The sequence below is a fragment of the Bufo bufo genome, chromosome 10 (assembly GCF_905171765.1).
Source record: "Bufo bufo chromosome 10, aBufBuf1.1, whole genome shotgun sequence".
NCBI classification, from domain to species: Eukaryota; Metazoa; Chordata; class Amphibia; order Anura; family Bufonidae; genus Bufo; species Bufo bufo.
This window is the reverse complement of record NC_053398.1, coordinates 149,613,152-149,640,164: the sequence shown is the minus strand read 5'-3', so window position 1 is coordinate 149,640,164 and position 27,013 is coordinate 149,613,152. Positions and strand designations below refer to the sequence as shown.

Genomic DNA, 27,013 nt, shown 5'->3' with positions numbered 1-27,013 from the left:
TAAACAAGTTAAGACCTTGCATGTTGGTACATTTCTCAGGATTCTGTGCTGGAAGAGTACTCTGGTCTTACAAGCTACATCAGTGCTTTAGGATACTAACATCTCTTAGAGGTTTTCAGCTGAACCAGAGTGACCATCCGTTGCACCTGAGTTTTCATGTCTCTCGGTATATAGGAGATATAGTTGCATATAGGCTTACAGAAGCTAGATAGAGGGAGAGTGATTTTAACACTGTTCCGGCACTGGACAATAAACATTTATTTCAGTTTTTTTTTCACATTAATTGAACTATAAACAAATAGCACCATGGATATCATTATGCAACAGATTGTGGATTGAGTTACAGTAAGATTGTCAAGAATAAAATATTATTATAAAGTCCTTCAAAGATGTGACACCTCAAGTTCTTCTGAAGTGTCTGCAGCATTGTGGTTTATTAATGCATCACCAGAAGCTGAGAAGGCACATTTTAATTTACATTCTCATGTGAAAGGGTAGCAAAATACTTTTAATGTATTCATTTACAGTGGTCACAGAAATTGTATGTTCTGGTGAGTGTTTTATGTCTATGGGAGTATATACGCTCAAACAGTATTGGTAAGTCTTTCTGTGCATGTCTTCTTTGCAATTCTTCATCTGCGTATTGGCACACAGGACAGAACTTTTAGGGGTCGACTACATGGTGGTCTTGGTCGTGCCCAGGAATCACAGCAGGATTGCAGTGTAGTGGCACTAGTGTAGAAGTTAATGGGGTCGCAGCTTAGCTCACACAAGTGACACAACCCTATAATTGGATGTTTTGTGATTCTGGGGTTGTGGTTGCAACACACGTGCAAATCGTGTTATTATCCTATTCATTTCTATGCTACACTGTGATCCTTGAGTGCGACGGCTGTCACATGACCAAGATTGCCGTGTAGCCAAACCCTTAACCAATGCACAGGTTATATAGGAATAGGCTACTCTGACGAATTAGAAAAACACAGATGAAAAAAAAATACAGGTATAAAAGAGAAAGATAAATATATTTGGCAGATATGCCAGGAGCACAGTCTTTGTGCTCCCTCTATTGATTGTGATTGACACGTGACTCACTAGTGTCACTACATGTGCTAGGATTCCCGGCTCACAGCAATGTTACGTTTCCATATCAGTATGGAGGCAGTTTACTTAAAACATGTTTTTTTTTTTTTTTTTATTAAATAGTTGTATTTTTACTTAATAGGCAGCATTCATAAAAACCATGGAAGCATTTCTTACATAACATTAATACAGTGTATTTTATAGTACATTTGTATGCACAATAAGGCACTCTTTTGGACTAGGGAAATAACACATATGCCTCTGTCCACCACATAATAGAGAACGATTGTAAGCTGACTGCACCCTGGTTGTCTATACTATTAGTATTCATCCTGTCTTGTAGTTTATACAGTTTATTATTTGCTACCTATGTTTGGGTTCAGCAATTTTAGTTCCATTTATACAATTTTTTTGTGGTTGGGCAATGGTTAATAATACTTTGGTAAATTAATAAATTATCAATCTATGTTTTTTTTTTTGATCAATGCTGCTTCTTGTCATGTAGATCTGTAATCAGGCTTTATTTCTAAAGAATATCTTGTTATATTTATAAAGCTATACATGTATTCCATGTGTGTGTAATAATTTGAACTAGTGACTAGTTGACCAGCTGGGAACCAAACTACTTGTCAAAATAAAAATTTTCTTATACCTTTTAAACCATTTTTAGCTATCTATGTTTGACTATGCGCTGAAAAATAGTATAAAAGAATAGGGAGAGTCTCTTTTTTTCAATTACTATTATTATTTTATTGAAGAGCACAGGTTAAGTTATTTTTAACTTATAACCCCATCTCTTCATCCTGAACAAAAAAAAAAGGGGAAAAAAGAAACTATATACAACAGTAGAAAAGAGCTTTTGATTGGTATGCTTGTCCAAAGAAATGAAAACATTGGTTCTGTATAGTCAAAATTCATATGCATATTCCAACATTAGCATAACAAATCAAGTGCATCAAAGTAGATTACAGCACAAAGGGACTCATTTACAATGGAGGCAGTGCAAGTTCGGCAAAGCTTAGGGAATGCATCAATAAAAAAAAAGTTTTTTGTTGTTGTTGTTTTTAGGACATGGATCACTTAATGTCATTCTGTAACATCCCTTCTTAAAGGAATTTTAAAGCTAGTAAGTTTCTGCCCAAAGAGTTGGCTTAACAAATTATTCTGTGACTCGGCAGTCCTATAATTTGATGGCTCAGTGGGTTTTGTGTTGTGGGCCATTTTACGTTTGTTGTTCAAATACAGAGCAGAGGTTTTTGGTAAAAAGTGATTACTTTTTGGAACAGCAGTTCTTCTGCTCTTGTACTCCCCATTGATAGACTGCGAGTTCAGTCTCTTCAGGTTGTGGGTGTCCAGCACAGCCTTCTTCAACTGACTGCCCATTGCTCCAGTATGTGGCTTGGGGTGAGTCCTGGTGCCTGGAATTTCATCTTTTGTGTCCAGAAGACCACGTATCCATTCTGACTTTTTTACAGAGGTTTCGTGTTTTCCAGTCACTACAACTTTGGTCTTTTTTTTCTTCACTTCAACAACATTCTCCTGTGAGGCTGCATAGCTTTTATGGATAGAAATTTTGTGTTCTTTGCGCTTCCTTTGGTGTAGTTTTTGGCATATTTCTCCTGACATTAGTTTAAAGTCTGTGTTATTTTTTGACAAATTTACAGTCAGTTCTTTTTTTGCTATCTTCATTGGGTTTGAATTTGTTTCCTTCAAATTACAGGCACCCTGATCCTTTGGTAGAAAGGTTTCCGACTTTAATTTAGGTGTGAAGATTTTCAGTAACTCTTCGCTGTGAGGCTCTGTGACTCTTGGCTCTGTTAGTTGGCTGGCTGACTTGTTCTTTTTCAGGCCTTTTACTGAAGTTTCTATGTCCGTCATAAGAGATTTTTCAGTGGGAGGAAGTGAAACAAGTGTCCGAGACCCTGATGTTTCTTCTTTATCACACTCTGCACCTTTATGTAGTAACAATTGGAGCTCTGCAGTCGTGTCATTGGATGGCAGCATTCTCGTAACTGAAGTAAGAAGTTCTGCAGGCTCTTTTGTGAGCAGTTGAGCGAGATCATTGTCTGCTTTGATTTCCGAGGTTTGTATGTCTGTTGATTCCACTAGTTTGCACGGTGGTCGATTATCTGTTGACAGGTTTGTACTGTCCGTGTATTCAGCAACATTTTCCTGTGTACCTGCAGGGGACTCTGTTGTCGCTCCAGTGTCACCAATTATGCCATCATCTTTCTCACTTATTTTCACATCACATATTTTAGGAGACAACAGACATTCTTGATGAATAAATTGAACCTGCTCTTCCTTTCCTTCTGCTTGGAGTTCTGGAGCATCCATCACTATCTCCTCTATTTTTACTGTGCTTTCTTGTTCATTTTCCATATTTTCTTCTCTCATTTCGTCAAAAACCACACCAGGTGAAAGTTTTGGGTATTGGGAAAGGTCACCATTATCAGTGCCTGATACATCTCCACACATATGAGAATAAGTAGACTTTCGCTTTTTTGTAGGAGGCACATCATCATATAAAGGAGAATCTTTTATTTTCAGCTTGAGCTCCTTTCTAGAAAATGTTGGCCTGGTTACACCTCTGAATTTAAACGTCAAACTTCCACCAATCAGATGTTTTTCCATGTGTCTGTCGTACTGTTCTTTTTTAGAAAATGTGTAGTTGCATGTGCTACAGATGAACGACTTCTTTATCACATGCATAACATCAGCACATAGCTCACATGCATACAGTGTGGTGTGCTTTATTTCAGACTTTTCTGCTAATTCATGTTCACTGTGAAGATGAGTTCTCAACTCTTGTGCTTCCTGGTAAGATTTGGGACATTTGTGACACAGGTATATTTTTTGCAAGCTGTGGACAACAAGGTGCCGTTGTAGTTTGAAAGGTTTGGGGAACTGCTTCCCACAGTGGTGGCAGTCTCTGGAAGGGTCTTTACAATGAGGATGCATGGCTGCGTTCTTGGAAATGATGTCACTCTTTTGAGAGCCGTCAGGACTAACTGAAAGCTTTACTTGTTGGACTGGAGCAGGTGCAACAACATGGATAAAGTTCTCAGGTTCTTTTTCGCCAGTCGCTTCATCTTCAGACTGCTGTTCAATCTGATCTGGTCTTTTACTCAGTGAACCTTTATCATCTGACTCTGAAATCTTCGATAAGGTGCTAGGTGTTCTGTATATAAAGGTGCTGAGGAATGTCCTTACCATACCATCGCCTCCAAAACAGCCTGGAATGCCCATCACAGATTTCTGTGCTTGGCCTTTCCTAGCAAACTGAGTAGCATGCTCTCTTAAGTGCTCATTATACATCCATACATCAGAGATTTCTTTTAAACACATTCCACAAATCCAGAGTCCTGCCTTGTTTTTTGCATGCTTGTCTTTCAGGTGATCTCTTAACTGTTCACGAGAACTGAACTTGCGTTGAACACACATATAACAGGTTGGAGGAGGTGAAGGGTTATGGGTTAGCTTATGAAAATCCAGCTCGCCTAAAGTGAGAAACCATTGAAAGCACACTTTACATTTATATTGCTTGTCTTTACTTTTCATTTTTACATTGTTGTGATTTCTTGCTTGCTTTTTGTCATTGCACTTATTTTTGCCATTCCTTTTACGTTTTTCTGGCATTTGGTTAATATCTAATGTTTCTAAATCAGATTGGTCAGAGTCATCTCCACAAGCACTAAAAAAAGATAGCTCTCTCATATCAAACTTTGTACTAAGCATCTTCATGTCGATAGTAGGCACCTCAGGAAGATCGGCTTCATCACTAGCACTGCAGTTGAAGAAATCTTCTGTTTGTGAGTCTCTTGTGTCTGGACTCATTTCTAGTGAAAAATCCAAAGGTTCAGCAGAAGACTTGTAAAGGGTACTGTGAGAGGGTACATCTCTGTCTTCTGTTTCAATCCTATCAATACGTGACAGTACATTATTTTCCTGATTCTGGCATGCAAAAGAGAGTATCTCGCCTTTATCTCCCTTACTGGTTTCATTTGAAGAACCGAGGTGTTCATAATTGGTGACGTGTTCATTTTGATTAGCTAAATGACTGCTATCTATTGTCGATTCAAGTGAAATGTTACCGCAGTCACTTGAGTAGTTTATTTGTGGGGTATGGCATTGTTCAGCTATATCTGCATGTTTGAAATCGGACTCGAAAGGTGTCGTCTGTCGTTTGTTTCTTTTCCCATAAACACGGGTGCATTTTCTCCTAATGAAATGATCATCTCTTGGAAATAATTGGGAAAATGAATTGTCGTCATCAAATAATATGTGAAAGTCAGTTACTGTTTCTTTGGGCATGTTTGACACTTCGCCTTCTGTATGTGCTTGGGCAGGTCCTCCAGTTAATAGACTTTGATCATTAGCCATCATGGTATCCACAGGTTGAATTTTGCAGTCATTTATTATGTGTTTGTTTTGACGGTTTAGTTTTTTTGCCCATGTTTCCTCTTGAAGCAAACTCTCACTGTTCATTTCCATGTCTAAAACGTCGCTCACCAGCTTTTCATCTTCATCTATAGTTACCGCAGTTAAGTAGGTTTCTAAGGTGTCATTTTTCAGACTGATTTCTGTATGTGCCGTGTCTTTATGTACGGACTGTTCCAAGCCCGTCTCTGAGGAGTTGAAGCTGTTCGATTGTCCAATGGCCTTCAAAATATTAGTTTTTAGGACGTTTAAGACATCATCAGAAGGAATTTGAGACTCTGTAGATTTGTTAGAGGACTTGCGTTTTCTTTTCTTGACTTTTCCATTCATCTTACTGTTGCTTACTGAATCAGATATGACAGAGTCTTCACAGTTTTTGGCTGTCGGAGGTCTCTGTTCATCTGTTATTAGGATCTGAGATTGAAGGTTACTGTCTGAGTTGAGCAAATCTGCAATTATGTTCTGAGATGTCATGTCGAGATTGTGTTGACTGTCATTAGTGTCGTTCCACTCACATGTTGTGTTTTTCGCGTTAAGTGGTTTAACACTAATCACGCCATCTTTTTGTGATACTAGTGGCCCATTATGCTTAACCGCTTTGTGTCTCATCAGTCCTGGTTTAGAACGAAAAGATGCTGAACATATGTCACAGGTTAGTGCTAGTCCAGCTAATTTCTTTTCTTTGATGGGACTGCTTTTTGGTGAAATTCCAATGCTCTGGAGTATTTCCTTGCTCTTGTCACCTTCTAGAATTCGAAGGACACCATCTATAATAGAGTTCATATCATTGGTACACCTGTTGGCAGAGTCATCTATGGAAATCTTCTCAGCTTCCATATTGTGGAGACCTGGAACTAATTGTGCAGCTGTTTTTTCTGTAGTGTTTTTATGACAGGTAAACTCTACAAACCCCTGATCAGCAGTCCTCACCAGGTCACACCCTGAAGCTGAGGACCTGTCCTTGTTCAGAAATACATGTTCCATATCTGAACCATCATGTATGTTGTCCCAGTCACACTTATCTGCCTCTTCTTTTTGATTACACATTGATGGCCCTACAGGTGTTTGTACACTTTCCTGAAAAATATCACTTTGCAAAGTTAAGTAGTTAGTATTTTCTTCAGTATAAATTGGGTAGGTATCATTTGTTGGTATTGATTGACACCCAAGAATCATGTCTGTAACAGATTCTTGTTGTTGACCTTCATAATGCACACAAACTAATTCAGAGCAGAAGCATGGGGTTACTTTTCCTCCCACAACTGGTTTCATTAAGACTTTCTCTTCTGCCAGTTTGTGGCTGTTATCTATTGTCAAAGTTATGTCTTTCTGCAGATAAAGCTGTATATCCATGTCTGGCACAGACTGTTTTGCTAATTCCTCTTTATTTTGACATTTTTGAGTGTTTTTGCACAGTGAATCCCTTTCTTTTGAACTTAAGCCATCATCCGTGGATGTATATGACAGTCTTTGCGGGGAAATTGAGTCTTGTGCCACATGAGAGAGCAGGTCAAACCCCAACCCAGAATGTGCTGTAGGTATGCTTAGAAGATGTGCATCATAGTCTTTATCACATAGGACTTCATTAGTGTTAGGAGGCAAAGGGAAATGAGTGGAAGAATTGTCAACCACAGCCATTGCATCACATTTATCTTCGGCCAACAGAGAAGCTTCCTTAATGTTATCAGTTCCCAGAAATAGTTCTGTTCCCTGGGGGATATCCATGTGCTTTGGGTTATTTTTTTGGATTCTAAAATCAGAGACTTCACTACTCAGGTTATGTGTCCCATCATTCTTTCTGGAAATGTGTGGCTCTTTGGGTTCTATGGTTCCAGTTTCCTGGAAGTCTGCTTTTGTCATATCAGATAATTGTTTCTGAACATTGATCAATGTGGATGTCATTTTACTACCTGTGTATGGTTCATTATCAATTGCTGTGCTGCTTTTCGTTGGTGTTCCCTTTTTTGTAAGTGATTTTTTACTGTCAATTTCTTCATAGTTTGCTCCATTTCCATTATTTATTATATCATTCCTCAAGCCACCTGTGACAACGTTGAGAACACTCAGTTCGATGCAATCTGTAATGTTTGCTTGTTTGTCCTCACATTGAGCTTCATGACTTAATGCTTCCAGTAACGTGCAGCAATTAGAGCCCGTATGATCAATGTCTGTCTGTTTTGTGCAGGATTCAGAAAGCTGTAATGCCCTATTTTCTTCCACTACCTTTGAATTCTTCCCGGATTCTCCAATAGATGTATATGTGCTCTCCACAGTGCATAAAACGGGACTCTCTTCTTCTGATACTGCTGAAGCAGCTAATAGCATGGGGAAACATGGTATAAGCATGTCTTCCTCGTTATTTTTGGCTGTTCTTGCTACAAATAGTTGGAGCTGTTGCAAAGGATTTTCTGCAGATTCTTTAGAAGGTAAGGATTTTTCACTAATTGCATTCTCCTCTTTTACCAGGATTGGCATGTCAAGAAGAACAAGGTCTATTTGATTGTGATCATCCTGTAATCCTTCTTTATTGTGCAAAATGAAATTCTTTTTGCTGTACTCTGTGTCTGTTGCATGCTCTGAACTTGTAGAGAGCTGTGGTCTCTCTTCTGCAGCGCTCTTCTTCTGCATTGGACTGTCACTTATATTTAAAAGAGTGCTGTCGTCTTGCAAAGCAAATTCAGAATCCATTTCTGTCACGCTTTGTACAGGTTCCAGCTTTGGTGGGTCATCATACCGTTCTTCAACTTTCTGTTGTTTAACAGACAGATTTTGTAAATCAATTTTCTGGATTTCCTTCCCATGTGTATCTTTATTTTCATTGTTTTTAGAAAGCTGTGCTTCGTTTGGCACCAGTGTCTCATTCAGAAGGTCATGGTCAGGATATGTTGGATATGTGATTGGATTTGAGAGTTTAGACAAGCATTTGTCAGGCATGGCAGTCAGAGGGCTATTTCCCAGTAAGCCCATTCCTTCTGTCATACATGCACCATTTTTCATATTTGTCTGTGTGCAACACTGGATGTCTGAAGTGAAGGAATCAAATTGAAGTGAACTAGTCCAAGAGTTCCTGACATTTTCACAGCTTCTATCAACTTTTGCAAGTGGTTGGGAATCCTGAAGTTGAGGTGTTGCGTGGTCTGGGCTGTGTACATTGTTAGGAATTTCATTAAAGTATGCATTATTTCTGCAGCTTTCAGTTGGATCGGCGGCCATCTCTGTTACTGTTAGGGTACAGTCTGTGAGCTCCTGGTTAACATGATCTTTACTCAGTACTTTTGAAGACGTGTCATTATGCTCTTTCCTTGTTTGAAGCTGACTCTCTAATTCAGTTACCAGTCTTTTGATTTCTAGCTCGTCTTCTGAAATGTTGCTAATAAATGCTGCGTTGTAATCTGAGAGGATTATTTGCTCTGATGACACTGCTATGTGTTCAGCATACTTCTCTGTGCTTGGATTTTCTTGTACGTGGAATGGAGGAACATTATCTGTCGACATTGAAATGCTTCCAATAAGATCCCAACTTTTCTCTTGCAAGAACTCTGGAAATTGTTCAAAGTTGCTCGATTTGCTGGATTGGTTGAATTCTGTAAAGTTCTCTTTTGAAATTGTTGCAGTGTTGTACATCGGAGTGTCAAAGTCAGAAATTGGTAACTCTGCAAATATAGAAGACGAATCAAATGAAAGGCCGGCTGAAACTTTGTCATTGTTGTCTGGTGGATAAGATGTATGTTCTGAACATTTATTCTCAAAAGAGCACATGCTATCAGTATTACTTTGATCTGCATGTATCTGCTCAACATCAGCAGAAGCACCATTTTGACTTTCAGAGAAAATATGATTTCTGTATAGATGGTGCACCTCTTTATTGTGTGAATATTGTTGGCATTCAGCTCCATAGGATTTGTCGTTTTGATGTGGCAATATAGCTACTGCCGAATCTCCAGTATAGCATGGCACCGATATTGAAAAGTCTTTGCTGCCATTGCATATTTTTTCATTTAAGTACTTTTCATTACAGAAAGTTGGATTTATTTCACATGATATAGAGTTCAGTTGTTTCTCTTGGTAGTTTGTATTTGTGACATTGAAAGAAGAATGCTGCTGAGGTGGAGCATTTACCGTGTAATTGTCTTGTGATAAGGTGCTAGCTGCCATTGCTTCTTGGTAAGTGCTTAGTCTTTCATCTACATTGTTCTTAATATCCTGAATTCCATGTGTTTTACCTGTGTTTTTCTTTGTAAAATCAGTGGTTTGTTGTAGTTTTTTTATATTTTCGTCATAGTGTGTTTCGCTAATCTTTTGGTTTGCTTTTGAACTTGTAAGCAGGAATTTAGCAGATGCAAACCTCTTTGTTCCTTTGGTAAAGTCTGCATGTAGTGCTGTGGCTGGTGGATTTTCTCTGAGTAGAGGCCTTACCAAGTTTCTCTCTGCATTATTCTGAGACTGAGTGCTTAAGCTTTTGCACCTTGCCACGCACTCCTGTTCGTTTTCAGAATCTGTGCGTTCAGTGCTTTTTGGACTTGTCCCGGTCTCGCTTGAAATACTGGTGCTCTGCTCGCTGCTATTTGATGACTGACTGTTTCTTCTCCGAATTCTACTTGAGGTCTCTTTATTTGTGTTCCTCAAATCTTTGCTTTGCAGCTGGAATCTTGTGGCCTCTCCCATACGCCATATTGGTTCCTTTAGTTTTGTTTTGGTTTCTCTCCCTTGTATATGCCGATTAAAATTGTACTTCAGGCTGCCATTTGGCCTGTTTTGTGGCAAAGAAGGAGCGAGTTCATCATCGGAATCAGAGATATAGTCATATTCACCAAACGGATGCGTTTTTGTAGGAGGATAAAGTCTCTCAGTTACCAGTGAAAACTGCAGATTTTTATTACTCTTTACATGTAGCTTGTGAAGTTTATTTTTTTGTTGCACAATTTTGTGTATAAGCTCTTTACTCCAGGTCCCATTGTGAGCTTTCTTCTTCTTAGTGTCTTTAAATCCTGCCCTGCGTGACTTTGATGTTTCTGTGAGGGGAAGATCTTGTGGATCAGTTTTCTCTATTCTCCCTTGGTAGGATTCATAAGATTTTATTTCTCCACCATCAATATATTTAAAATCAGATTTATTTAGAGACGTTTTCTTTTTTTCCTGTGAAGTTGTTCTTTTATTAGCGTCATCTGACTTCTGCCATTCACAGTCTTCCAAATTAGTTTTTGTGATATTTTTGCCATTTGTTGAGTCAGTGTCTATAGAATGCTTATGAGTGCTTCCTATTTCTGTACATCTTTTTTCATTTGGCATTTTGATTGCATTCTTTTGGAGTTGGGATTCATCTGTGTCGTATTTTTCATCAAACGTGCATGAGATTGAGTTATGGAAAGCTTGTTTTTGTTCTGCAATTATCCTTTTTTTGGATTCTTTAATCTCTTTGACCTTTTGGGAATTGTTAACTGTCTTCACAGTGGTGAGATCGTCATCTACAAAGACATCAATAAAGGTGCTATCTATCTCTGGATTGTCTACTTGAAACTCTAAGACATTCAGTGCTTCTATGATTAAACTGTCCAGCTTTGCCTCATCCATTTCTAAAGTGTCACAAGCGGTCAGAGGCAATAGATGTGGTGCGGCGTTGTGTAAAATATTACCTTTCATTGGGTCTTCTTTGGCATCACTGTCAAGAAGATAGTCTTTGCTGAAACCAGTTAAATGTGGATTAAATTCAATTTGAGCTTTGGGTAAGGATATTGCTGGCAGTGTTTGGGATGACTTTAATTGGTCAAGCGAAGACTTTCTTAAATCTCCTCCTTGTAAAGAGTCCTTCATCTCACTTTGGACAGTTGAATTCAAATTACAGTACTGCCGATGCTCTAAGAATGAGGATAAATTGCCAAAATTTTGGTCACACTGTTTGCAGGTTAGAAGAACATCAAGCTGGTCTAAATTTGCACTGCTAAGTGAGCTGGCAAGAAAGTGGTGAGAGGAATAAGGAGGAGGTGGTTCACTTTCATAATTCTCAAGACAGACTTTACTTTGCTCATTGGCTATTTTTTGGTATTCATTACCTGGTAGATTCTTGAATGCGTGTTCTTCTTTAGAAGGCTCTGTTATGTAATTATATGTTTTGGTGGTTTCCGAATTGGGATATAGAAATGAACCAGAGCTAATTGAATCAGCCATATTATAAGACTTTTCAGCTGGATGACAGGGCTGGTGAAAATAGGGAGAGGATGTTAGTGTGTGAGGCACTGGGTTCTCATCAGGGTTGACAGGGCTGCTTGACATGGGTGACAGTGACGAGCAGGTACTACTGGAGACTGGGTTGGTAACAGGGGAGGGAAGGGGCGATTCATAGGGAGATTCGGGTACAAAAGGCTTTCCTGAAAATGGTAGTGGCTGGTTGGAGTTCTTTCTTGAGTGTTGAATTGGTTGGCTTACACCGTATGAAATACTCTTTGTTCTTGTATCATTCTTGTCCTTTTTATTATCGTACAAAATGTCATTATTTGAGCTGTAATTTTGTCTGGTCATATCAGCCCTCTGTGTGGGACTCCCCTCTACCACTAAGTGTTTTTTTGTATGATAACTTGGTGGAATTTTTGTCATCAAGTTGTTTTGCCAATCAGGATTACTGAGGGGGTAAGGTTTTTGACTTCCAATGTGCCTTGGCAGCTCTATGTGATTTTGGTTTGCTGCAGAAGGTGTGTTGAGACTCTGCTGCCAAGGCATCCTTTGGTTCTTCAGTACCTGTCTCTGCTCATCTGGCTGGCATTGATATGGAATTACGTTTCCAGAACCATTAGGATATGAAACCGAGCTTTGGTCCAAAGGTGGAAAATTGTTGTTTCCAGCATCCCAAGTCTGAGGTATTCTTGAAATATTCTTATCGTAAGGCACAGATCCGGTGTTTCCACTGGTGAAGGCCTTGCCAGGGAAGTGCACTTTGGTTAGAGAAGTCTGTGGTATATTCCTTCGTAGTGTACTCCCTGGAGTCAGGAGCCTTTGACTATGTACAAAGTCTTTAGATGGCCTCTTATTGATTAATGCTGGCATACTGCTACTATGTAAACTAAATTCACTAGGATCAAAAACTGCTTGGTTTTCTTGAAAAGTGCTTTGGGTTTGGTCTATAGCACCAGAGGAAGAGAAAGCACCAGTAGATGAAATAGCACCATTGTGATCAGAGACGTCGTCATTACGCCCTGTGTAACAAGGGGGTCTAGGTGAATGCTGAACCCCTTGTTGGGTATGTAAAAATGGAGCCTGCTGGGAAGGCATTCCATAAGTCCTGTTGTCTGGCAAGACAGCATTATAGGATCCACTTCCCTGTGGATCTTCTGCTCCTTCTCTTGATGAGGACTGGAAGGAAAAAGTATTGGGTGCTACCTGGTTGACAGCCAGTGCAGCATCCACAAAGTCCTGATTACTCCCATTATTGCAGAATGTATTCCCAACTTGCTCCTGCAGAGATGGAAATGGATACTGAAATGACACGGGCCCATAGTCTGACTTGTTGCCCTCCGGGAAAGGACATACTTTTTGATTTGAGATGACATATCCCCTGGTACCAGTAAAGTGTTTATCAGATGGATGCCAAGTATTTCCATTTGGCTGGAATTCCAAATAATGCAGCTGCCCACTAGAGTTAGCTGTGTCATGAACATTACCCGGAGGGATCTTTATGCCTTGATGGAGTCTTGATGCTGGAGCTGTTTGTGAGGTATAGTTTGTGGAGGTAAGGATGGGAATGGGCTCTGGGTGTGACCTGTTAAAGTTACCGCTGTCTTGATGGACTTCTCCCTCTCTGTCGGGAAGACTTGGAACATTAAAGCGATAACTTCCAGAGATGGGCCCTTGACTTACTTCTACTTTTTTAGGTGGTGTCACCTTCTGCTGAGGATACGCAATCCCAATGGTAGGATTGGACCTTGAACTGCTAATATTGAGTCTGTAGAGCTGGTGTTGATTGTGATCTCCCTTTCCAGACCTCTTATTTTTGTCTCTCCCTCTGCTCTTCCCTGTTGGAGACTGTGGGCTACTTTTACCATTAGTCCATTTAGCATCACTGGGAAAGTTTGGCCTGTTATGAAGAGATTTAAAGTCTATTTTCCCTGCTTGTTGAGGCCTTATCACAGCTTCCCTTTGACTGTGACTTTCTCTTTCGCGACTATTTAAAAGGGATGCTTTGTCAGAACTGAAGGCACTATCAGAGTTTTCTGATGCCCTGCTTGGTTTACTGTCTGCTAAATTCTTTTTTCCAAACTGTTCAAAAGCAGAGTCATCCTTGGAGCTGGGTGATTTAGCATTGATGGGATACGCAGGCTTTGTTTCCCTGGTCATGGTACCACTCAGAGGGAATTAGTGGCACCAGTCACCTCTTGTCTGCTCATGTTTTTCACATAATGACTGTGGACGGTCATTCTTTCAGATACATGGTGGAGGATCACAGAAACAGCTGCACCGATGCTTTTATCATTGTTTCTCCTTAGACTTCATTGTAGAGATTGTTTTATACATCCAGGAGTCACCTAAAAAAGAGCAAACAAAGTAGAATGAATGATAGTATTAAGTGATCCAGTGTCTTTATTTTAATGCACAAAATATCAGCTAGTAATAGTAGTAGATTTTGTTTAGTAGCCAGTGCTACATTTATTTCTAGGTTTTATAGATCACAACATATCTACGATGAAAACAGAACAAAAACCCCTTTCTTTTTTATTTTCTTTTTTATTAATAAATTGCAAATTATACTGGAACTTTCTAACAAAACTATTATCAATCTGCTCCTCCTGATAACATGCCGCCTGCAGATTGTACTGCATTTCCATGATGACATGCTCATGACATGGGTTTTCCAAGTTTTTTTCTAAACTGATGATCTATCCTCTAGATAGGTCATCAGTATCTGATCTGTGGGAGTTTGATACCGGGGACTCCCACTGATCAGCTGTTTGAGAAGCTATCAGCGTTCGCTGTAGCGTCGCGGCCTTCTCACAGTTTATCAAGCGCAGTGTCGTACATTGTATAGCGGCTGTGTTTGGTATCGCGCTCAGCTCCATTCACTTCAGTGGGGCTGAGCTGCACCTAGGCCATGTGACCAATGAATGTGACATCACATAGTCTAGGCCTGTGATGGCTAACCTCCGGCACTCCAGCTGTGGTAAAACTACAACTCCCACGATGCACACTTGCTTGGCTTTTCTCAGAACTCCACAGAAATGAATGGAGCATGCTCAAAATCGTAGTTTCACCACAGCTGGAGTGCCAGAGGTTAGCCATCACTGGTTTAAGCTAAGCTGCGAGACAGTAGTGGTGCTACTGCGCACGCTGGGGCCTTCTCAAACTGCTAATCGGCGGAGGACCCCAATGTTAATTAAAAAAAATTGCAAAAAAGTGTTGAAGCATATATTAGACCAGCGTTTTCCACACCAGTCTCAAGTCCCTCTGCGCTGCCTCTACTTAAGTTTAGTGCTTCCTCCAGCAGGGCATGCAACAAACTTAACTTTACACCAGCCCCCTTGTTGGCGTGGATTTAACCCCTTAGTGCTATTTGACCTGTATATCAGTCATGGAGCAGTGTTACTTACTGCTCCATTACAAGTATGCACGTCATGGCTAGAATATGTCACCATGTTTTACTACATGGTGGCAGAGCTGTGATGATAGCTGTCACGGACAGCTGATTAACACAGCTAGCCGGCCTGGGACCTGTGAGAGCACACCCAGGTCGGCGATCACTGTGATTGGTCCATGAAGTCTCATGGACCAATCAGCGCTAGTTTTCTTAGCAGCGCATGTATTCAGGGAGGTGGGCTGTAACTGAGACTGCAGCGGTGCTCCGACACCCACGCTATTACTATAGAGACTCTGATTGCACCTCCAATGGACCGATCAGAGCAGGAAGGCATCTGGGATTGCTGTTGTCACGGCGTTTTGACAGCCATCCCATACGCCGATGTGGATGCGAACCTGTCACCATGTAGGTGGTGACAGGGCTGTGATTTGACTAGGTTGGCCAATCAGGGGACAGGAGTCTGGGTCGGTGACTTCGCCCCCTCTGATCACCTCAGTTCTGTCAGAGAGGGTTATTGTCACTCAGAGCTCCTGTCACAGTTGCACCAATCACTATACACACCCCATCCACCTCCTATTACTTTCCAGTGAACCCCATCCTGTTCCCATATTTTTTTTTCTGAGCAAATATCCCCCCCCCCATTTTAATTATATATATATTTAGTGCCGTTTAGTTTTATAATTTTGTTAGCAGCCCTTTATTCCTCCCATCATCATCCTCACTGGCTAGCATCCACCAGTCCCTGACCCAGTGAGCCCCAGTACACCCAGTGCTCCTGCCAGTTGCTCAAAGCACTACATATCCTCCCAATCGACATCCGCACAGGTCAACGGCCGTCAGTCACTGACACAGTTTTAGTGTTATTTTAGTAGGGATGCCCAGCCCCCCTATCAGAGTCGCATCAAGAACTACATATTCTATTCCCCTACTTTATTTTTTTCCAAGCAATTTTTTTTTCTATACAGAAAAATATTTTGGTTCATACTGTTTTACTGTTATTTTAGTACTACATATTTTCTAAAGGGCCTCGCCCCCCTTCCCATTGACATCCACATTAGCTAACGGCCATCAGTCACTGACCCAGTGAACCCTAACCCACTCCTGTATAAAATCTTTTTTAGTTACAGTTTTTCGGTTATTTTTTTGGGTACACGCAGACCTATTGCCAGAGTTACACCAAGCAATACATATTCTTAGTGGGTATTTTTCTGCCATCAACACCGACCAGCGCCACCAGTCACTGACCCAGTGAGGCCAATCTCGCTCCTATTTTTATTTTGAAGCAAATTTGCTTTATACAGTTGCAAGAAAAAGTATGTGAACCCTTTGGAATGATCTGGATTTCTGCATAAATTGGTCATAAAATGTGATCTGATCTTCATCTAAGTCACAACATAAGTCACATCTAAGTCACAAAAAACATCTATAAGAGCATACTGGAGTACAGAGATACTTTACTACACCCCAATTTACCGTGCAGCCATGTCTAGAATGAGATTTGAAGCCATCATGAAATTTATACACTACAATGATAATGCCAGATGCCCACCCCAAGATGATCCCAATTTTGATAGATTGTATACATTTAAAGGGAACCTGTGATCAACTTTATTATGCCCATACTAACGGCAGAATAAAGAAGAGACAGGTGAGTGGATTTCGGCAGTCTTTCATTTATAAGTTAAAAGTAAGTGGTTGCCGAGAACCAACATCACAATCATTGCAGACTGGGCCTGGAAAAGAGTCACGGCCACCTGAGAAGAGTCCTGGTTATTTATAAATTCCTGCTCTCCCGCCCAAATGCTGATGACTGACCTCTACCTAGTTTTCTTGCCACTTCCCGGATCTTTTGAGAACCTAGCAACTCCTCTGCCTTTAAATATAAAGACAAAAGAGATGTCCTTATGTTAACCACAATACATTGTGACATCGGCCTTCTTGTACCTGTTAGAGGTACTGGCACTGAAACCCCTAAACCAGTGTGCATTCAAGAATATAATACATTATGGAAGCGCTTCATTAGTACCGGAGCACTGGGAAGCGGTGAAGGCTCTATACTCACCACTTTCTGGTCCTCGGCTATCGGCTGTGCAGGGTTGCGCTCAGCGTGAGGGTGCTCTGTGACCTCACACTGTGCGCCGCAATACACAGACGACAGCAGGATGAAGAGGATCGCGATGGCGTCCAGGAGCAGGAGAGGTAAGGGAGTTTTTTTTAATTTTATTTGCGCTGGAGGCTGATGGCTGACATATAGGGGCTGATATATGGATCTGTTGGCTGAATATATATGGGCTGACAGCTGACATGGGGGCTGATGGCTGACAAATAGGGGCTGATATATGGGGCTAATGGCGAACATATAGGGGCTGATATATGGGTCTGTTGGCTGTATATATGTGGGCTGATGGCTGAATATATATGGTTTGATAGCTGACATATATGGGCTGATGGCTGACAAATAGGGGCTGATATATGGGGCTAATGGCGGACATATAGGGGCTGATATATGGGACTTGGCTGAATATATGGAAGCTGATGGCTGAATATATGTCGGCTGATAGCTGACATATAGGGGCTGCTGGCTGACATATGGGGGCTGATGGCTGAAGGTTGGGGGGTTGATCTGAGGGATTGGGGGTCTGATCTGAGGTCTGATTAACATTAGGGGTCTGATTGGAGCTGTAAGCTGAGGTCTGATTAACATTGAGGGTCTGATTGCTGGTCTGACCTGAGGTGTAATGGAAAATATTTGTGAAAAGGCATGTGGGAGACTCCCAAAATGTATGGAGGAAGGTGCTCTGGTCTCATGAGACCAAAATGTAACTTTTCGGCCATAAAAAAAACGCTATGTCTGGCGCAAACCCAACACATCACATCACCCAAAGAGCACCATCCCCACAGTGAGACATGGTGGTGGCAGCATCATACTGGGGGGGATGGGACTGGGAAACTGGTCAGAGCTGAGGGAATGGATGGTGCTAAATACAGGGATATTCTTGAGCAGAACCTGCCCCACTCTGTGCGTGATCTGAGGCTAGGACGGAGGTTCACCTTCCAGCAGGACAATGACCCCAAACACACGGCTGAAGCAACACTTGAGTGCTTTAAGGGGAAACCTGTAAATGTGTTGGAATGGCCGAGTCACAGCCCAGATCTCAATCCAATAGAAAATCTGTGGTCAGACTTAAAGATTGCTGTTCACAAGCGCAAACCATCCAACCAGGATTCCCTGACGAAGAGCAGCGCACTGCTCGAAACGCGTTGGGTGGTTGTTTGCTGCTCACAACAGCCCGTAGCTCAAAGTGGTGACGTCGCCAGCTCCCTTTGCGGGCGTAAGCGTGAGGACAAGCGGAGTTTCGCTACCGGCCGGGGTGAACTCCTAATTACCAGCCTAACATCTGCAAGACCCCCTGCGTAAAAGAATCTGTATAGATCGGTACTTTGGATGAAGCGGTACCACAACTCCATACATCGGAAACAAGGTAATCTTGATGACAAGGCTGATGTGGAACGGTACAACGCGGTCCTAGTAAGTTGGCAGTAAGGGTCACCAGTGATAGGCCGAGCGCCGTGCCAATTCATTTATATACAAGTGATTTGTAAAGTTTTTTTGTGGCAGCTATTACGGAGCTGTGACGACACTGCTGCTTGATTGTTGTAATTAGCTCCAGTGGCCAATACATTTTACGTACATGTTTCAGCTCTACTAGTCACAAGTTTGTAGATGTTTTAGCTTGTTAATAGTATATTGAACAGTCGATACGCCAAGCCTCCAGGGTCATCTGCATCCAGTGAAATATCGGGTAACAATAGCAGAAGAGAAAGAGAATTAATTATAAATTCAGCAGCTCTACAGAATATTTAAAGGGATTGTCCGAGTTATGTAAAAAAAGATATAAAGCATTGTAAATCTGATGGTCAGCAATATATACATAAGCTAAGCAAGTTTTAGGCCTCTTTCACATGGGCGAGATTTCCACGCGGGTGCAATGCGTGAGGTGAACGCATTGCACCCGCACTGAATCCGGACCCATTCATTTCTATGGGGCTGTGCACATGAGCGGTGATTTTCACGCATTACTTTTGCATTACGTGAAAATCGCAGCATGTTCTATATTGTGCGTTTTTCACGCAACGCAGAATCCATAGAAGTGAATGGGGCTGCGTGAAAATCGCAAGCATCCGCAAGCAAGAACAATCTACACAGCCTTGAACCCAAACCTGAACTTCTGTGAAGAAGTTCGGTTCTGGGTACCACATTCAGTTTTTTATCACGCGCGTGCAAAACGCATTGCACCCGCGCGATAAAAACTGAACAACGGAACGCAATCGCAGTCAAAAGTGACTGCAATTGGGTACCTACTCGCGCGGGTTTACCGCAACGTATCCAGACCTTATCCGGACACACTCGTGTGAAAGAGGCCTTAGGCCAAACAAATTATATTTCCAAATTTTCCTAGTTCTGCTCTGGCCCTTTCTTGACATGCAGTTGTAGAGCTGTGGCATGTAACAATCGCTGATGTTTTCCTCATGAATATTTGTCAACAAAGACCGCCCCCACCTCAGCTCTGCAAAGGGAGTGAATAAAAGTGCTGCCCTGTCTGCAGTCTGACTGCTGGGATACTCATCTGGTATGTGTGGAACTACAAGTCCCAGCTGTATAATACAACGACAATGCTGATACAGTATCTTCCCCCTATCCGTTCTTGTGCAATGCTCTGCAGACAGCAGAAGAGAACAAAGGAGAGAACTCCTCCGGTCTGTCAGCTGTGTCTGCAGGGTTAGGATCTTGTGCACAGCATTAGTCTCTTCACTGCCTGGGGAAGAGGAAACCCTGCACCTGCTCTGTACCTGAGGCAGAGCCTCCAGCCCTGAGTCTGTGCTGCTCATGGTAGAAGGAGTTAAACTGTGCTGAAGAATCCAGTAGGAGAGGAGACACAGGGCAGGGGGCGTGACCAGCAGATCGGGCAGTGCAGGGGGCGTGGCTTGTTACTCCAACCAGCACAGCCCGCAGTGACATTTTGTACACGGCCCTGCTCTCTTCTGCAGCCCAGGCTTGTGCACAGGACGTCATCAGAGCGGGGGAAGAAGCTGATAACATTACAGGTCATGTGTCCCTCAGCTAACTAGGAGAATGGGGCCGCTGTAGATGATGTAAGAGAACTGAAAACCCCTTACATTTGCTTATTTAGAAACATACAAAGAACAAAAAAATAATTTGGACCATCCCTTTACCAAATGTATTCACCTGCCCTGCATGTGTTTGACATGTAAACGTTGCAGCTAATCACTGGTTTGTGTTTCTGAGCACTGTGATTGGCCACAGCGGTCACATGCCATATACCTGCACTTCACTGCTGCACTCTGTAATCAATCCGAGGGAGCAGGACGAGACAACCAGTGACCCAGACAAATTTATAATTATCTTGAACAACCCTGTTAACCCCTTCAGGACCTCATGATTTTCCATGTTTGGTTTGCATTTTTTACTTTCTGCTTTTCCCAAAGCCATAGCTTTTTTTTTTTTTTCATATAGACTTACGAGGGCTCTTTTCTTGTGGGACAAGTTGCACATTGTAATGACACCATTTAATAATGCATACAAGTGAGAAGCTCAATTTTTTTTCCAAATAGTGGGAATTGGAAAAATTACTGAAATAAATTAACTTTGCACAATATTCAAATTTTTTGGGTTTCACCTGTATCTATACACACCATATTTTTTCACCCAAAAGTGGGGCGAAAATGTCAGTGCGTCTTATATAGCCAATACTAGTGACCCCTTTTATTATGGAAGCACTCACTTGTATGCAAGAGGAGGTGCAGAGACCGGTGAGTACAGAGCTGCTAGTGCATGCTGTCCTCACAGTTCCCTGATCTTCTGTGGGAGCCATGAAGAGAGAGGTAAGTTAATGTACGGTATTTCTTTTAGATCTGATATGGGGGTCTGATCTGAGGATTTTATTTTTCTTCCTTTTCTCCTCTAAAACCTAGGTGCATCTTATCATCAGGTGTGTCTATATACATTCTATATATATATATATAGTGAGGCGGTGACAGGAGTCATCTATGAGAGGTGATATGTGTCACCCAGAATGTTGCAGGAAGCATTCTAAAGCGGCTTGCTAAGGCTACTTTCACACTAGCGTTCGGAGCGGGTCCGTCTGATGTTTCATCAGACGGATCCGCTACGATAATGCAGGCGTTCGCATCCGTTCAGAACGGATGCGTCTGCATTAAAACTTAGAAAATTTTCTAAGTATGAAAGTAGCCTGAGCGGATCCGTTCAGACATTACATTGTAAGTCAATGGGGAACGGATCCGCTTGAAGATTGAGCCATATGGTGTCATCTTCAAGCGGATCCGTCCCCATTGACTTACATTGTAAGTCTGGACGGATCCGCTCGCCTCCGCACGGCCAGGCGGACACCCGAACGCTGCAAGTAGCGTTCAGGTGTCCGCTCACTGAGCGGAGCGGAGGCTGAACGCTGGCAGGCGGATGCATTCTCAGTGGATCCGCCTCCACTGAGAATGCATTGGGGCCAGACGGATGCGTTCGGGGCCGCTCGTGAGCCCCTTCAAACGGTGCGCACGAGCGGACACCCGAACGCTAGTGTGAAAGTAGCCTTACCAGGAATGTGCCACCAAGGTGCCCGGCCTTGGTGGAGTAAAAGCCCAAGTCTAGGTGTCCACTAAGTTAGCTGGTGGACACAGAAAATAGATAGTGTAGCTGGTTCAGCTCGTTCAGGGCGGGCTTTTACTGGGAGCAGGCAATGTGTTGGGCGGGTGCCGGTTCCCCAGGTTCCAGTCCGGGACTTGAGGCATGCCCATGTCCAGGGATCCTATTTAATCCTGCTGCTGTTTCTTAGGTGTGTCTCAGTCTGGAGGAAAGGCAGACACAGTGTGAAGTAACACTGTCAGAGTGTGCTACAACTGTTTGACCCGGCTGTGATCCGGATGTACTGGCTGTACTGATATGAAGAGCCTAAATAAAGAGGACTTTTGTTGAACGTTTTGGACTCCCTGCCTCTGTACACTGGTCAAGTGAGTACGGTTCCTCCAGTCTCAGTGTGGGAGAGCTGGTCGGGCAGAGCAGCGCACCCGGGGAAATACCTCTCAGATGCTTGATAATTGACTACAGCATCTGAGGGGTCAGATAACAACAATCATAGACATTAGGTCTGACAGACTGTCGATCAAACAAGAGCAAGAGGCCTGGACGGCATTACTGGTGCATGAAGCAGCTGTCCTGCCATGGTGCATGGAAAAACTTCATTTCATTAAAGGGGTTCTGCACTTTGCTTTAGCTATTCAACTGGATCAATATCGCAAGTGCGTACACAGGTGTACTTCCTCTATATATTGTTCAACTCAACAAAATGAAGTACCAAAATACCAGTACATATATCAAAATATATTGTATTATCATTCGTTTCAGATTCACTTGCGCCCAGCCAGCCGCCCCCAACTGCCGTTTTGAAGCGCCGCCCAGCTCATCAATATTCTGCTGTCCCCGACTTTACAAGATCCGGCGCATGCCCAGTATAAAGCTATGGGCATCGGACATTTCATTTTCAGCGCATGCGCCCGGCACCCTCACTGGCCGGGATCACATCGCGCCTGCGTCCACTCTGCTTCTTAGAGGCCGCTTCAGCCTCTGCGTTCTGCGCCGGGCACTCTTCAGAGCAGTCGGCGACAGCAGAAGCCGCCCAGCGAAGTGAATAATGATGAGCTGGGCGGCGCTTCAAAACGGCGGTTGGGGGCGGCTGGCTGGGCGCAAGTGAATCAGAAACGCTGCCCCTTGGGCAGAAAGAAGACCATTCTACCAGGTTATAAAACATCAGTTTACTTTATTTATAAGGTGGACAGGGGGTATAGTTATATGATTTAATACACTTTAGACTCTTTGTGCAGTCATATATGTAGCTAAATATGCTTATTGGGCCTGTCAGTGTCCCTTTAAAGACACATGTCTAGGGAATGTAAACGCACGGTCCTATATTCTCTTACCTAAAACCCTCTGCTGTGTGTGGAGATCACGATCGCTTGTTGGTGAGCCCCTCAACGCGTGTTTCGCATTCGCTTCTTCAGGAGGAGTCAGTGGGCCGGCGGTAAACAGTGAGAAGGCCGCGGCGCTACTGGAGCGTCGCTGCCTTCTCAAACAGATGATCGGCGGGGGTCCTGGGTGTCGGACCCCCGCCGATCAGAAGCTGATGATCTATCCAGAGGATAGATCATCAGTGAAAACAAAGTGCAGAACCCCTTTAAATAAAAATAAGCATTTCCCAGGATTAAAGGTCTGGATTTTGACAAGAAAGAGCACCTACTCTGCATACCAGTATGCTTACATTGAACTCGATTTTGGTGGTGACAGTCTCCCTTAAAATATAGAAAATGCTCAAAAAGATAACACATGACAACAGTGTCATGTTACTATTAAAACGGAGACATTGGTAAAGAATGTGTGTGTGAGTTTCAGGTGCCTCCGACTCCTCGTCCTCACTGTCCTGGCTGCAGCAGGAACCTCTTCCCTGTCCTATTAAGACAGATAAGCCACAGACCCCCAAAATGGAGCTAATAGGCATGCAGGGTTTCTACAAAACGGTTTCAGGAACACATAAATGCAAGTTTGGCTTTTTTTTTGCTCACTTTATGGGTAAAGAAAGATGCAATCAAAAATGCACTGGAAATTTAGGTTTTATGCCACTATTGTTATGCAGTGTGTTGTCTCAAGATGCAACAAATGCAGTGAATTAGGAGGTTCTGCTTTCTGTATACAGATAATGAGAGTGATTTTAGACAAGCTGTTGGTTTACCATATCAGTCTGTGAATGTAAAATGAATTTATGGTGCAGCCTTCCTGTGAATTTCTTATTGCAGGCCCGATACTATCCCTTCAGCTACAGCCTCTTATCCCGTCCCTGCTGAGTTGACATAGCTAAATCCACAGGCAGTCAGTGTGCATGATATTAGCCCGACAACAATCCACCACTTATACCTAATACTTGCTTCAACTACTTGCTTCAACTATAAACTCTGTTCAGATCTGCAAGGCCTTCCTGCCAAGACAAAATAGACAGGCCTACCCATGCCGTATCATCGCAGTTGTGGCTTTTCAATTGCATAAAGAATCTTCTTGAGACTTGAGGCTGTATCATATGTAAAAGAAAGATAAAGCCTGTTCATTGCCGGGAGCCCTGATTAAGGTTTAGTCCATAATATTAATATGCCAAAAGAAATAGCCCTATTATTGTAAAGATAAAGAAAGTTTCCCAGTCTGACCAGTTAGGAAAGCACCACTTATGTTATATGCCTTTAGTGGAAGATTCTCATTTGGAGGTCAGATGAATGAGCAAAGTGGACAACCATGTGAATTATATGATTTAGGCTAGGGCTACACAGAGAAATGTGTTGTGTGCCATTTCATGTTATTTCAATAGTTTTGCAAAAAATACATAATACATACAAAAAATGTTGTGAGTACTTCCTTGCTCCAGCAGCAGCACTGCAACACCATTGAAATACATTACATGTAATGTCGTGCAACTTCATTGTCGCACAACAAATGTCGCCGTGTAGCTCTAGCCTTAAAGGGCTTCTGTCACCCAACTAAAGTCATATATTTTTTTGGGCTAGTTAAATTCCTTATACTGCGATATATGAATATACACTCGCCTAAAGAATTATTAGGAACACGTGTTCTATTTCTCATTAATGCAATTATCTAGTCAACCAATCACATGGCAGTTGCTTCGATGCATTTAGGGGGGTGCTCCTGGTCAAGACAATCTCCTGAACTCCAAACTGAATGTCAGAATGGGAAAGAAAGGGGATTTAAGCCATTTTGAGCGTGGCATGGTTGTTGGTGCCAGACGGGCCGGTCTGAGTATTTCACAATCTGCTCAGTTACTGGGATTTTCACGCACAACCATTTCTAGGGTTTACAAAGAATGGTGTGAAAAGGGAAAAACATCCAGTATGCGGCAGTCCTGTGGGCAAAAATGCCTTGTGGATGCTGGAGGTCAGAGGAGAATGGGCCGATTGATTCAAGCTGATAGAAGAGCAACGTTGGCTGAAATAACCACTCGTTACAACCGAGGTCTGCAGCAAAGCATTTGTGAAGCCACAACACGCACAACCTTGAGGCGGATGGGCTACACCAGCAGAAGACCCCACCGGGTACCACTCATCTCCACTACTAATAGGAAAAAGAGGCTACATTTTGCACGAGCTCACCAAAATTGGACTGTTGAAGACTGGAAAAATGTTGCCTGGTCTGATGAGTCTCGATTTCTGTTGAGACATTCAAATGGTAGAGTCCGAATTTGGGGTAAACAGAATGAGAACATGTATCCATCCTCTGATGGCTACTTCCAGCAGGATAATGCACCATGTCACAAAGCTCCAATCATCTCACATTGGTTTCTTGAACATGACAATGAGTTCACTGGACTAAAATGGCCCCACAGTCACCAGATCTCAACCCAATAGAGCATCTTTGGGATGTGGCGGAACGGGAGCTTCGTGCCCTGGATGTGCATCCCTCAAATCTCCATCAACTGCAAGATGCTGTCCTATCAATATGGGCCAACATTTCTAAAGAATGCCATCAGCACCTTGTGGAATCAATGCCACGTAGAATTAAGGCCGTTCTGAAGGCAAAAGGGGGTCCAACACCGTATTAGGCTACTTTCACACTTGTGTTCGGGGTTCCACTTGTGAGTTCCGTTTGAAGGCTCTCACAAGCGGCCCCAAACGGATCCGTACAGGTCGATGCATTCTGAGTGGATGTGGATCCGCTCAGAATGCATCTTCTGGCACCGTTTGGCCTCCGTTCCGCTCAGCAGGCGGACACCCGAAAGCAGCTTGCAGCGTTCGGGTGTCCGCCTGGCCGTGCGGAGCCAAACGGATCCGTCCAGACTTACAATGTAAGTCAATGGGGACGGATCCGTCCCCCATTGACTTTCAATGTAAAGTCAGGATGGATCCGTCTGACTAACTTTTAGACTTAGATTTTTGTCGGAACTATAATGCAGACGGATCCGTTCTGAACGGATACCATCGTTTGCATTATAGGAGCGGATCCGTCTGTGCAGACACCAGACGGATCCGCTCCAAACGCAGGTGTGAACGTAGCCTAAGTATGGTGTTCCTAATAATTGTTTAGGTGAGTGTATAATGCTCTTACTCACTTTCCTTCAGCAGTTTCTTCAAAAAACGTACTTTTATAATATGTAAATGAACACTCTACCAGCAAGTAGGGCGGGTACTTGCTGGTAGCAGCCGCATCCTCCTTTCATAATGACGCTCCCTCCTCATGTTGATTGACAGGGCCAGCGAACGTGCTCGTCCTCTGGCTGGCCCTGTCTGCGTTCAAAATCTGGCGCCTGCGCCGTACCTGTCTTCAGTCGGCGCAGGCGCACTGAGAGGAGGACGCTCGCTCGGCCGCTCCATCCTCAATGCGCCTGCCCCATTGACGTCACATCTACACCCGGCACAGGCGCACTGAGGAAGGAGCGGCCGAGCGAGCGTCCTCCTCTCAGTGCGCCTGCGCCGACTGAAGACAGGTACGGCGCAGGCGCCAGATTTTGAACGCAGACAGGGCCAGCCAGAGGACGAGCACGTTCGCTGGCCCTGTCAATCAACATGAGGAGGGGGCGTCATTATGAAAGGAGGATGCGCCCTACTTGCGGCTACTGTATGTTCCATAAAATGTGGAATGCACACGGCTTTTTTGGACAACTATAGTCCCACCTTGTGATAACCTGTTCACGCTCTGTCTATTAATATTGGTATACTATGAATTATATCAGGGGTAGTCTCTGATATTCATAATAACAGTTATATTTTAATTAAGGGAGGTAGTCACTTTAAGTTTAGCTTTTTATACTCCCTTTGAGATACCTAAGTTGGGTTTGTTTTTGCACCTTT

General features: G+C 42.8%; 1 protein-coding gene across 4 annotated transcripts in view; it reads right to left on the bottom strand.

Annotated features, from left to right (window-relative positions):
• Positions 1–804: 804 nt before the first annotated feature.
• Positions 805–27,013, bottom strand: part of ZNF469 (zinc finger protein 469) — a 456,265-nt gene continuing 430,056 nt past the window's right edge. For all 4 annotated transcript variants that reach the window (XM_040410638.1, XM_040410639.1, XM_040410641.1 and 1 more), the window contains one exon: positions 805–14,036. In XM_040410638.1, coding sequence (XP_040266572.1) covers positions 2,170–13,848 — 11,679 coding nt within the window. In that variant the 5' untranslated portion in view covers positions 13,849–14,036 and the 3' untranslated portion in view covers positions 805–2,169. The remainder of the gene's footprint in view (positions 14,037–27,013) is intronic.